Source organism: Rhamphochromis sp. 'chilingali' (genome assembly GCF_963969265.1).
Source record: "Rhamphochromis sp. 'chilingali' genome assembly, chromosome: 21".
Taxonomy (NCBI): Eukaryota; Metazoa; Chordata; class Actinopteri; order Cichliformes; family Cichlidae; genus Rhamphochromis; species Rhamphochromis sp. 'chilingali'.
The window spans coordinates 17,776,030-17,788,365 of NC_137949.1; the positions used below are offsets into that span (position 1 = coordinate 17,776,030).

At 39.7% G+C, this 12,336-nt stretch overlaps 1 protein-coding gene across 8 annotated transcripts in view; it reads left to right on the top strand.

The window, feature by feature from the left end:
• The window catches only part of kif6 (kinesin family member 6), an 80,326-nt gene that overhangs the window by 54,088 nt on the left and 13,902 nt on the right, over positions 1 to 12,336 (top strand). For all 8 annotated transcript variants that reach the window (XR_013970314.1, XR_013970315.1, XR_013970316.1 and 5 more), the window contains 2 exons: positions 5,316 to 5,418; positions 9,069 to 9,124. Coding sequence is in view for 5 of the 8 variants with exons in the window: in XM_080871208.1 (XP_080727334.1) it covers positions 5,316 to 5,418; positions 9,069 to 9,124 (159 nt within the window). In the remaining 3 variants the exon portion in view is untranslated. The remainder of the gene's footprint in view (positions 1 to 5,315; positions 5,419 to 9,068; positions 9,125 to 12,336) is intronic.

Sequence of the window (12,336 nt, forward strand, 5' to 3'; positions counted from 1 at the left end):
CCACTGTCATCAAAGCGCCTGCTCATAGGGGGGCATGTGATTGTTGGGGTTTTCTCTGTTTTCTTTGTATTATTGTCGGGTCTTTACGTTACTATATAAAGTGCCTTGAGGCAACTGTTGTTGTGATTTGGTGCTACATAAAGACTCAGAGGTATGGTGCTACATACGTCTGAGTCATCATCGGTGACGACCTAAGCAACTTTGTAGCATTTTGTACTCTTTGTAGAAGAAAGAGGCACTTCTGGTTTACATCAGAAATAAGGAGGCTGCAGCATTCTTGCCTCAAGAAAATAAAATGTGTGCCCTTTTCCAGGCTGGAGGATTATAACAATGGTGGACGGCATGCTGACCAAGACTGATTTAGCATTGCTGTGGAGTCACAGACTGAGATGGTGTTTGTAGATGACTTCATTCTTAAACCAGACTATATAATGACTACATTTTTTAATTTTGCCAACAGTATTAGTACTGTCCACTCTGTTGTGGGGAAAGTTGCACACCCCCAGAAATCTCCAGATCCTGCAGTAGTTACACGTCCACTCAGGAATGTTCAACCAATTTTCTCACACTTCATGAGAAATTCCTGACTCTTTCAGCCTGATGCTGTCCAGGGAGACTCTGTAACTTTGGGAAGCACAAGACCACACTGAGTACTTACAGGAGAATCAGAGAAGACATTTCCTACAGTTGTAATGCTTTTTATGTGGAGCACAGGTGGGGTCAATATTTATTTATTTGGTTTTTTTAGACTTTGGTGTTCATGCTGCATTTCTACAAAGATTTATGAGGTCCATTCTTTATTCTCTGTTTAAAAAGAGACCATTTCTGAGAAAAACTCTCAAACTCTGAGATTAGATTTTTGAGGGAAAATGCACAATATTTTGTAGATTATCTAGAAAAAAATATACAAAAAAAGATTACACTTTGCAGTCAAATTCACTAAGGGAATCCTGATAACTGTAGCTCTAACTCTAATTTCAAGCTTTAAAGAGACACTGTCATAAAATGGGTGGATTCAGAACATAATTACACACTGAATTAGACGAGCTTTGTGCAACATCTGTTGTTTCTGCAGTTTCATGCAGTAAAACAGCAGTTTTACAGAGGCTGGTGGATTAGAATTTCAGCTTTTTATCTTTATTTATTTTGGCTTTCATTTTTCTAAATGTCCAATTTTTTCATGTAAATTGAAGTCTAATCTTACATATCTCATCCTTTTGTTTTTCAGAATGTTGCCTCCCTTCATCTGTGTATTTTTTATTATCATTATTATTATTATTCATTTCACAGGTTTTCTTCCTAATAGTTACAATTTTCATATCAGAAAATGTCGGATTTATTCCTACTTTTGCCTGTGCCTTTAAATATATATCTTTTAGAAACCTCCTTTTCCCAGTTTGTTTATTTATTTATTTATTTTCCATCTTTAGAATATTTTAGGATTTTTGAATTTTATTATTAGCTGACAGTTAACTTTTTGTATAGCTTTATTTATTTATAGTATCTGTTTTTTTCCTTTGTATTTATTTATTATATATGTTCTTATTCTTTGCAAAGCACTTTAGCACTCTTTCCAATAACCTTACTATTTCTGTTGTTACCTTTATTTAATATGCCACAGTAGTAAATCAGTACCTAACTATTGAATTTTTAGACCCATAGATTTAAAAGTAACGCATTGAGAAAAAAGGATAAGAAAAATACAGCTGTCCTTGTGCGTCTTCTTATGTGTGCTCTAAATACATTTTTTATGAAATACACAGAATGAGCAGAATACCAGAGGGACACACAGTTGACGCAGTTCTTTAACAATAGAGCAGATATCATATGTTTCTCATCTGCAGCGGCTGGTTTCCATGACCCACTTGGAGACTCAAACTATATGCACATTAGATCATTGTTCTTTATTCTGTCTTAATTTAAAACAAATGCGCTACACTTATCATGTCCGCATGCTCAGAGGGTCGCTGACTGTTTATGTACATTTCAATTAGGTCTAATCTTTGGGTCCTGCTGCTGCAGTCGCTGGATAAAAATCACTGTCCCCTGAAGATGCACTGTAAATATAATGATGATGAACTTTCCATGGAAACCATTTGTGATGATTGAAAGCCATACTGTCAGACTCTGTTTTTTCCTTCTGTTCTTGGCCTCCTAGCTCAGCCAACACATAATAGAACCTGGACATTAGGAAGGGTTTTCTGATTACCACTGTCTCTGTAGAAGCACTCTGCGCACATTACGTCATAGAGCTGGATTTCTGCTGCGTTTGCTGTACAATGAAAACAGGACTAATAGGAGTGTTTAGAGTCTTATGAAGGTACAGATGTACAGTGTCTCCTTCCTGTTCTTTTCATAGAGCGCTGATAGAAAGACAAGGTGTTCCTGTTGTGGCTCAGACTGTTAAAGAATTGAATTAACCAGAAATGAGACGAGTCTTAAGTGAGAGTTAGATCTTAACGTAAATCCGGCTAGCTTGTAATGAGACGCTGATGATTCTAGCAGGCCGTCCACACGTTTCTGTGATCTGGACCAAATGGAGACACCTCAGTGAGTGAGAAAGTGCAGTAGGAACATAAAATTCACCCAAAAATAATTGTGAAAGCTCCTAGCTTCTTCTCTTTGCTGGCATTTCACCTCTAAAATTTGTTGAAGCAGCAACAACAGTCACAACACATTCAAACCTCTGTGGTTTGTCTGCACTTGGAGCACGGAAAAGAAAAATGAGGTAAGTTGGCCTGAGGACCGTGTGATCTCATTACCCCACAAATTCTGTGAGCACAACATAATATGATGTTATATCACCCTTAGATATTCCTGGAATGCTGCTTTTTTACAAGAGTCGACCGGAGTGCATTTCCCCTCAAGATCCCCTCATGCTGATTTGTAGAGTTTGGCTCTTGTAGCGCACGTCTAAGTTGGTTTTAATCAGGACTTTCCAAAAATAAAGAAACAGCATTCCTAACTGTCCCACGATTAATCTCACATGAGTTAGTGTCCTGTGTACGAATGTCTTTGGTTAGAACGGATAAGTCCACAGATTTAACGGGGGGTGCAGGGATTATTGGAAATCATGGTGGCATTTTGGATTTTCCAAGGAACAGTTGGAAAACAGTTGGTAACAGAGAGGAAAACAACAACTTGTTTTTCGCCTTCTTAATAAAACAGAAAAAAAATAGAGTGAATTCCAGTCACCATGATACATGCAGCACTTATAAATAATAAATAGCTCCCAGTCATTTAATGTCTACATACAAGTTTAGCTTTTTGTGTTAAACTAAGAGAAATAAAGTTTTTACAACAGATTTATTATCATGTAATAGCATGAAAAATAACAGTGCGCTAATTGTAAGATTTTTCTCTAATACCAATATAATCTGTACTGATAAGATAAGATAAGATAAGATAGAACTTTATTAATCCCTCGGGTGGGTTCCTCTGGGAAATTCGACTTCCAAAAAGCACAGCAACGACCGAAGTTACAGTTACAGAATTGTTATATATATATATACATATACACACACACACACACACACACACACACACACACACACACACATATATATAAATACAGAGACAAATATAAATAAAATATACAAAGGGGATAAATAGAATAAATAGGAATAAAAAATAAAAAATACAAGTGAATTGCACATTTCAAGTATTGAGTCTATTGCACTGTTGACTATTTACAAAAAGTATTGCACAAGGTATTGTACAGTGAGGTGAAGAGGCACTACAGCTTAGTTGTTCCCCCCTCCTTTGTCCTCCTGTTTCCCCTCCCTCTCCCCTCCAGAGAGGAGTTAAACAGTTTGATGGCGTGTGGGACAAAGGAGTTTTTAAGTCTGTTAGTTCTTGTCTTGGGGAGAAGCAACCTGTCACTGAACAGACTCTTCTGATTGTTTATGGCCGTGTGCAGAGGATGCCCAGCATTGTTCATAATGTCCATCAGTTTCTTTAATGTCCTTTTCTCTGCCACTGTCACCAGAGTGTCCAGCTTCATGCCAACCACAGAGCTAGCCCTCCTGATCAGTTTCTCCAGCCTGGATGAGTCCTTCTTTGCTGTGCTGCTCCCCCAGCACACCACAGCATAGCATGATCTCATTGTGTTATTTAAGGAGGCAACAGAAAAAAATCACAGTTGACTGACTAAGATTGCAGTGTCAGTATTTAAGGTCAGGATGTGAACGTCACTAAAGAGGAGCTCTACCAGAACCTGACTAAAGAGCAGGCAGACTACTGTCTGTCACACATGAAGCCCTACCTCGACAGCAAGGGCCGCGAGCTGCCGTCAGCTTTCGACTTTGTCGAATTCACTCGCTCGCTCTTTGTCAACTGATCCTTTCCCCTTTCCCCAAGTAATCCAAACCATGCAGTGACATATTAACGTTATCTTGTGGATGGGCTCTTCTCAAGGATTTTCTTAGGTCGAGTTTGGTCCGATTTTGGTGTCTTCTTTCTGCCATATGATGACAATTGCCTCTGCCCATCAGGAATCTCAACAAGAACTTTTATTCAGAACTATTTAACCTACAAATAAACATCCTTACTTTGCTAATGTGTTTATATTAGTCTAACCATAGCTTTGTAGTTAGACTCCAGGTGCATTTGGACACAGAGATGGTGCATAATGGTTACCACACAGATGCTTCTGGGTCATTTCACTCCTTTAGGAACCTTCCTGAGAATAAAATTTACAATCCAGCCTTTCTAATTCAATCGCATTTTCAGAAGGAGACCAAATCAACGCTCTCTGCTGTGTTGTGTTTTATCCCCTTGGTGGAAGTGCAGTATTTAAAGCAGATGTGTACAGCTTTAATAAAAACTTGAGCAGTGAGCAGGAAGTTCAACATCATGTTTCCTGATGTGCGATGCACTGCTGAGGTTGAGCAGCGAGGGGTGGGGTATATCCGCTATGTAATCTTGACATGTTCAGAACTGCTGTTTATATTTGTGTTTATGTTCTCGCTAATCATCAAATGCCGCGATAATCAGCCATATCAGTAGAGCTCTGTAGCGCACATCTGGCTCCCAGACTGGAGTAGAGTACCGGTGAATGTGGGAACATGTTCACATTTGTGTGAATGAGAGAGTGAATGAATAGTGGTATTGTAAAGCGCTTTGGGTGCCTTCAAAAGCGCTATATAAATACAATCCATTATTATCCATTATTATTTGCACAGCAGGACCTGGCATGAGTGCTCAAGTTAGATGATGTTTTTTACCGTGGAGCTGCTGATATACACAGTGTTTCTGATTCATAAAATAAAGCACACTGTGCATCTCAGTGCTGATTTTTATTCTCTCTCTTTCAGGCCCCAAGCTGTCAATGGGAAAACAAGAGGCCTTTGAGATCTTCATAAGAGACCATGAAGACCACCTAACCATTGAAGACAACAAGAGTCTGCTGAAACAGAGGTTAATGACTAGTAGAACAAAATATTATCCTGATAATGCCCAAATTAAGGCAGACTACTTCAACGTATAAGCAGTACCACAAAGTTCAGCATTTCAAGGATATCGTTTTCTTCTCGGGCACCTCTTTCTCTAACACCAGGAATCAGTCTGAGTGGTCACATGAATGTGGTTAACAAAGTCACGTTCACTCAGGAAAATGATTCTTTGCCCTCATAAACACGGAGCAATAGTTTTGAGTAAAATTCAAATTACATATACAGGGAGTAGGGATGGGTACCGGTGTCCGGTGCCATGATGGCACCGGTTCTGACATAAACGGTAGTAACCAGACCGAAAAGCAGCGCACATTTCGGTGCTTTATTTCGGTGCTTTTTTTTCCTGAGCTGTGATACACTTCTAGCCAATCATTTTACGTTTCCGAGGATAGTAGGCGGGGCCAGGTACGTACGTTCTTTTATGCAGAGCTACAGATTAAAAATGCCCAAAGGCGAAGCGGTCAAAAGTCTGGCTGTACTTCACAGCAAAATATGCAAACTCAGCAGCCTGCAACAAGTGCTTTAAGCTGATACTGTGATACTGTCAAAGGAGATAACACCTCGAATCCGATGAAACACCTGGCGACGCATAGCGGGTTTCTTTTTTAAAAGCCGAGAAATGCGCCGTATTTGATGGCAGCAGCAGCCGTTCTTCTCTGCGTGAGTAGCTTAATGTTGTTCGTGTGTAATTTACGTTGAGTAGGCTAACCACGTTATTACATTAATGCACGTAAGGTGAACTAGCAAACACCGTCGTAGTTACATGCGGCTGTCTTCTTGTTTGATGGCAGATACTCCCTTCACCCTGGCCAAAAAGGCTAAAATGACCAAAGAAAAAGTGGGAAACAGCTAAACATGAGAGGTTTTTGGACAACGTTTGTGTTTTTTACATTGTTTAAGCACTGCTTCCAGCCAAGAGTGATACCATATATGCCCCATAGCTGCAGAAAAGGCTAACATTGTTATCTTTTTACAAAAAACCAGCTGAATATGAGAGGTTTTTGGACCAATTTTGTGTTCTCCATTCTTTAAGCACCGGTTTGAGCACCGGCACCGTTTCAAAAGTACCGATTTGGCACCGGTATCAGATAAAACCTAAACGATACCCATCCCTAACAGGGAGTGCAGAATTATTAGGCAAGTTGTATTTTTGAGGAATAATTTTATTATTGAACAACAACCATGTTCTCAATGAACCCAAAAAACTTAATATCAAAGCTGAATGTTTTTGGAAGTAGTTTTTAGTTTGTTTTTAGTTTTAGCTATTTTAGGGGGATATCTGTGTGTGCAGGTGACTATTACTGTGCAGAATTATTAGGCAACTTAACAAAAAACAAATATATACCCATTTCAATTATTTATTTTTACCAGTGAAACCAATATTACATCTCCACATTCACAAATATACATTTCTGACATTCAAAAACAAAACAAAAACAAATCAGCGACCAATATAGCCACCTTTCTTTGCAAGGACACTCAAAAGCCTGCCATCCATGGATTCTGTCAGTGTTTTGATCTGTTTACCATCAACATTGCGTGCAGCAGCAACCACAGCCTCCCAGACACTGTTCAGAGAGGTGTACTGTTTTCCCTCCTTGTAAATCTCACATTTGATGATGGACCACAGGTTCTCAATGGGGTTCAGATCAGGTGAACAAGGTGGCCATGTCATTAGTTTTTCTTCTTTTATACCCTTTCTTGCCAGCCACGCTGTGGAGTACTTGGACGCGTGTGATGGAGCATTGTCCTGCATGAAAATCATGTTTTTCTTGAAGGATGCAGGCTTCTTCCTGTACCACTGCTTGAAGAAGGTGTCTTCCAGAAACTGGCAGTAGGACTGGGAGTTGAGCTTGACTCCATCCTCAACCCGAAAAGGCCCCACAAGCTCATCTTTGATGATACCAGCCCAAACCAGTACTCCACCTCCATCTTGCTGGCGTCTGAGTCGGACTGGAGCTCTCTGCCCTTTACCAATCCAGCCACGGGCCCATCCATCTGGCCCATCAAGACTCACTCTCATTTCATCAGTCCATAAAACCTTAGAAAAATCAGTCTTGAGATATTTCTTGGCCCAGTCTTGACGTTTCAGCTTGTGTGTCTTGTTCAGTGGTGGTCGTCTTTCAGCCTTTCTTACCTTGGCCATGTCTCTGAGTATTGCACACCTTGTGCTTTTGGCCACTCCAGTGATGTTGCAGCTCTGAAATATGGCCAAACTGGTGGCAAGTGGCATCTTGGCAGCTGCATGCTTGACTTTTCTCAGCTCATGGGCAGTTATTTTGCGCCTTGGTTTTTCCACACGCTTCTTGAGACCCTGTTGACTATTTTGAATGAAACGCTTGATTGTTCGATGATCACGCTTCAGAAGCTTTGCAATTTTGAGACTGCTGCATCCCTCTGCAAGATATCTCACTATTTTTGACTTTTCTGAGCCTGTCAAGTCCTTCTTTTGACCCATTTTGCCAAAGGAAAGGACGTTGCCTAATAATTATGCACACCTGATATAGGGTGTTGATGTCATTAGACCACACCCCTTCTCATTACAGAGATGCACATCACCTAATATGCTTAATTGGTAGTAGGCTTTCGAGCCTATACAGCTTGGAGTAAGACAACATGCATGAAGAGGATGATGTGGACAAAATACTCATTTGCCTAATAATTCTGCACTCCCTGTATATACAGTAATGGACTTCTATACATTTTACATCAGATTAAAACTTTGGGTGTAAGATTCAGATAATTATTTATTAAAAGCTAGACATTTTAAATGAGAATAAGAAAGAAAAGTATGTCTTTGTGCCCCCCATTTCCCTGCCCTATCGGCCCCCCTGGCTAAACTTTGCTAGATCCGCCCCTGCACAGTTACCAGCCGTCAGCTGCGTAGAAAAAGATCCTGGTCCAGAAAGTAATATTAAATAAATTCTAACAACAGCTTATCAAGGTTAAACATTCTGCTGATGTTCAGCCACTGGTTTCCTCTTTCTGGCGCAAAGTGGGCCAAAAGCAAAGAAGAGAGACGGACTTGGACAGAAAAGCCGATCAGCTGATCGTTAATCAGTTTCATGACTGAAGTAGCAACAGGAGAGGGAGGGAGAGAGAAGAGGCAGTCGCTCCATATATTGGTTGTTAAGCTTAACGTGGGAATGCTTTACAAACATTCAGATATTAACTTACACACTTGCTTTACTTCTCTCTGGGATCACTTCCTCGGAGATGAAATGCCGGTTTGGTAGGAGGCTCCAAATACACACAACCGCTCTATCACATGAGCACACTGCTCCGTGCTATGGTTATGGGCCGAGTTACGCTGTGTCGCAAGTTTTGTGAGGTGCTTTATTGATATTTAATGGATCGGGTTACATTTTTTATTTCTCTCCGATATCGATCCAGTAATTTACGTCAGTATCGGACCGATACGTAATATCGGATCGGTCCATCTCTAGTAAAGACACATTATTGTTGTATTGTTTTTCAGTGGATTTTCTATCCTTAAGAGATGCCAGACATTTCCACAATCCAGATGTATAAACAGCACAACAGGCCAGAGGAAGCATATGTAAATGTGATTTTGGGGGTGAACTTTGCTTTTAATTCTTTGATTCTTTTGAACAGATCAGCAGAGGCCCGGAAACTTGGAGAGGAACTGAATGAAGCCAGAAACAGAATCAGTAAGTTTTCTCATTCTTTTTGAAAAACACATTGCACTCAAGAGCTGCGTAATGTTCAGGTGCGCAGTCTTCTGTCATAGAATAGAATAGAGCCCTCTATTCAAAAGAAAGATATAAATAGTAAAGACATCATCAGGAATTAATAGCAAACAGAAGAGAGGGATATATACAAAACAAGAGAAAGGCACACATCGGAGAGCAAATTGCTGGGAAGCAGTGCAAAAGGACTTGATCATCCTAATGGAAACTGAGATACAGTTGATAAGACGCTCCATTGAGTTCTGTGGTGTGTTCTTCTGTGTTTACTTTACCACACATCAGCAGCAGAAGAGCTAACATAGCATGAAGCAAGCTAAGACCAAAGAGCGAGCAGTTTGGAGGTTCATGCTGCGATAGCAACAGCCTTTCGCTATATGTTTCAAAAGGTTTTTCTTTTTCTGTGTGTTTGGAGATACAGTGGTGTAAAAACAGTGCTTGCCCCTGCTCCTCACATGTAGGTTTGGATTTTTCCCCCTTAATAAGAAACACCTTTATTTAGAAACTGCATTTTGTGTTTACTCAAGTTATCTTTGTCTAATAGTAAAATTAGTTTCATGATCTGAAACATTTAAGTGTGACAAATATAAAAAAAAAATAGGAAATAAGGAAGGGGACAAAGACTTTTTATACCACTGTATAGGAAGAAGCTGAAAGGGCGTTGATTTGATGTTGGGAAGCTTCTGTTGTTACTATGGCAACATAACGTCCTCAGCTTGATTGATATTTAATATTTAACTAGTTTCATATTTTACTTCACCTGTTTCTTTCTGACAATAGGCGACAATAATGCAGTTTTATTTTTCTTGGATTTGTTGTCTTGTGTCTTTACTTTTGAATATTTCCCAATTTAGTTATTTTGGCCAGTTATTTTAACAAGTTCCATATTAATACATTTGAAACAGCCTGAAGATTTCCACATTTGGATTTCCGGTTACTGAAGATTCCAACCTGTGCTTTTTACTTGGCTGTCACTCTTGTGCTGTTCTGTGTGATATCCATAACGGGTAAACTTGGCATTGGCTTAGGCCAAAGCTTAGTGGTTCTAAGCCTTATGTTGTTAGTCTGGGACTATATTCACTACACAATGTGTGTCTTCTAAATGCCCACAAGTGACCCAAAGTGAAGATTAGACAGAGACTGTCTCATTTGCACTTTGTTTCTTATTTCCAAGTAAATATTTTTATTTCTGGATTCTAATTGAGTCATAATTCAAAATAATTCTTATGTATTGTAAACTTGGTTTATGAGTTCATTCTCTGCCTGAAACAAGCTGAACTAGGAGTCTGTCATACTTCCATGTAACACGACATTCTATGACACAAGATGAGGCTTCCATTAAGAACAACGCTCTGAGAATGCAGAGCCTTTTGAGGAACTGAGCTAAAAGAATTACGTTAAATAGCAACAGACATCTGAAAACATTCCAGTGATAACTTTCTTGATGTTGGCTAGATGCACTGAGTCTTCTTCTTCGTCTTCTTCGTCTTCTTCTTCTTCGTCTTCTTCTTCTTCGTCTTCTTCTTCTTCACTCACTATGTGTTTATACACCTCTCTGCATTTAACTATTAGTTATTACTGATCTCTCTTGTTTTTTTCTTTTGTTACTTTTGCGTTTCTTTATTTTTTGCTTTTTTTTTTTCCATTTCAGTTTTGTGCAGGTAAAAAAACCCCTTCATTTTAAAAACTCCTAGAGCTGTTCCATACAGAAAAAAAAGGAAAAGCAGAGAAGGTGCACTTTAATATAGAAATCATAAAAGATGCCTTGTTAGAAGCTCAGTATTGTGTCATAACCTGCTGCTGTTTACAGAAACACTAAAAGCCGAGTCCTGTCGCCGCTGGCAGTGAGTTTAAATTATATTAATGTTTGGTTGAACTTTCCAGTAAACTCAGAGCAGTTAAAATGTGTTTTTATCTGGTTTGCGTTTACTACTGCAAGCTACATTTATAAATTTCCCTGCTCTGTCTGTGGCTCATTTCACATGCCGTTGAAATGGATAGGTTTACACCAACGCCTGGCATCAGCGCTGCCTCCGAGCACGCTCAGTGGTTTAGTAGCATTTGCCCGTTAGCACCACACATGCCAGTGTACACTTATCACCCTCTGAATTCATTTTTTTTGTCTTTAGCCTTCACTGCATGAGGTGCTGACACAGACGAATCTGTCACATGTCATGCAGAAATCAACCCTGACAGCATGCAGATTATTAACTCTTTAAATGTGTTCTGCAGACCACACAGTGAGGCTGAAGCGAGGAAAAACTGGATTTTTACTAATTTATCCACATTCCTCATCTTAGTCAAACATCTCAATGCTGTCAAAGCTTATTACATTTTTAGGTGCACAGAGCTGCATTCTTCCTGGATGAGAGATGGTGTTTTTAGTGGCTGGAGAGTGGCTCGCTGTGTTTTAATGCCATCTTGGAGGGTTTGCTCGGAAACTTTACACCACCTGTGTCTCATGGTTAAAGGAGAACATGGAAACTTTTAGGATAATATGAGGTGCTTTTTTCTAAAGGACCCAACTTGAGGGTTAGAGGAAGCATCAGTCTCTAGTTTATGCTGTATTTCTTGGCCTCACTATGACTCTAGAGATCAGTCCTACTGCAGAGACGCATTCTGAAACCATAGGTCGAAAGAAGAGATTTCTATTTAGAAAGTCACAGATGCACATCTTCTGTAGCAGGAGTATGAGACTGATGTGATTCTGAGCTCCCACTAAAGCAATTTGTGTGAAGTGGCGAGAATGAGAATCAGTACCTCAAAGTCTGAGACCGTGGTTTCATGGCTCCAGAAGGCTAAGCTTTTGATACACCTGTCAATCTATGTTTCAGTCATCATCGGTACTTGAGATCTGAGCAGTAGTCAGGAAAGTGAGCTCATGAATGCAGGTTTACACATAGGGTGAACAGTTTGGACATCAGGATGGAGCTCAGAATAAAGCTATTGCTCTTCTGTTTCTTTGGAGGTTTTCTGAGCATTCCCAATTTGGAAAGGGAGAAATTATATATGTTATCTGGATTGGGAAATTCTTGGAGGAACCAGAACATTTTGTTAGGGAGATGGACGTCTGGAATATCCTGTTTAGTCTGTTCCCAATGCTACGCTGCTATAGATACTGTATGTGCAGATTTGACCTAGATCAGTAAAACCACTGTATAAGAACGTAGATTCTG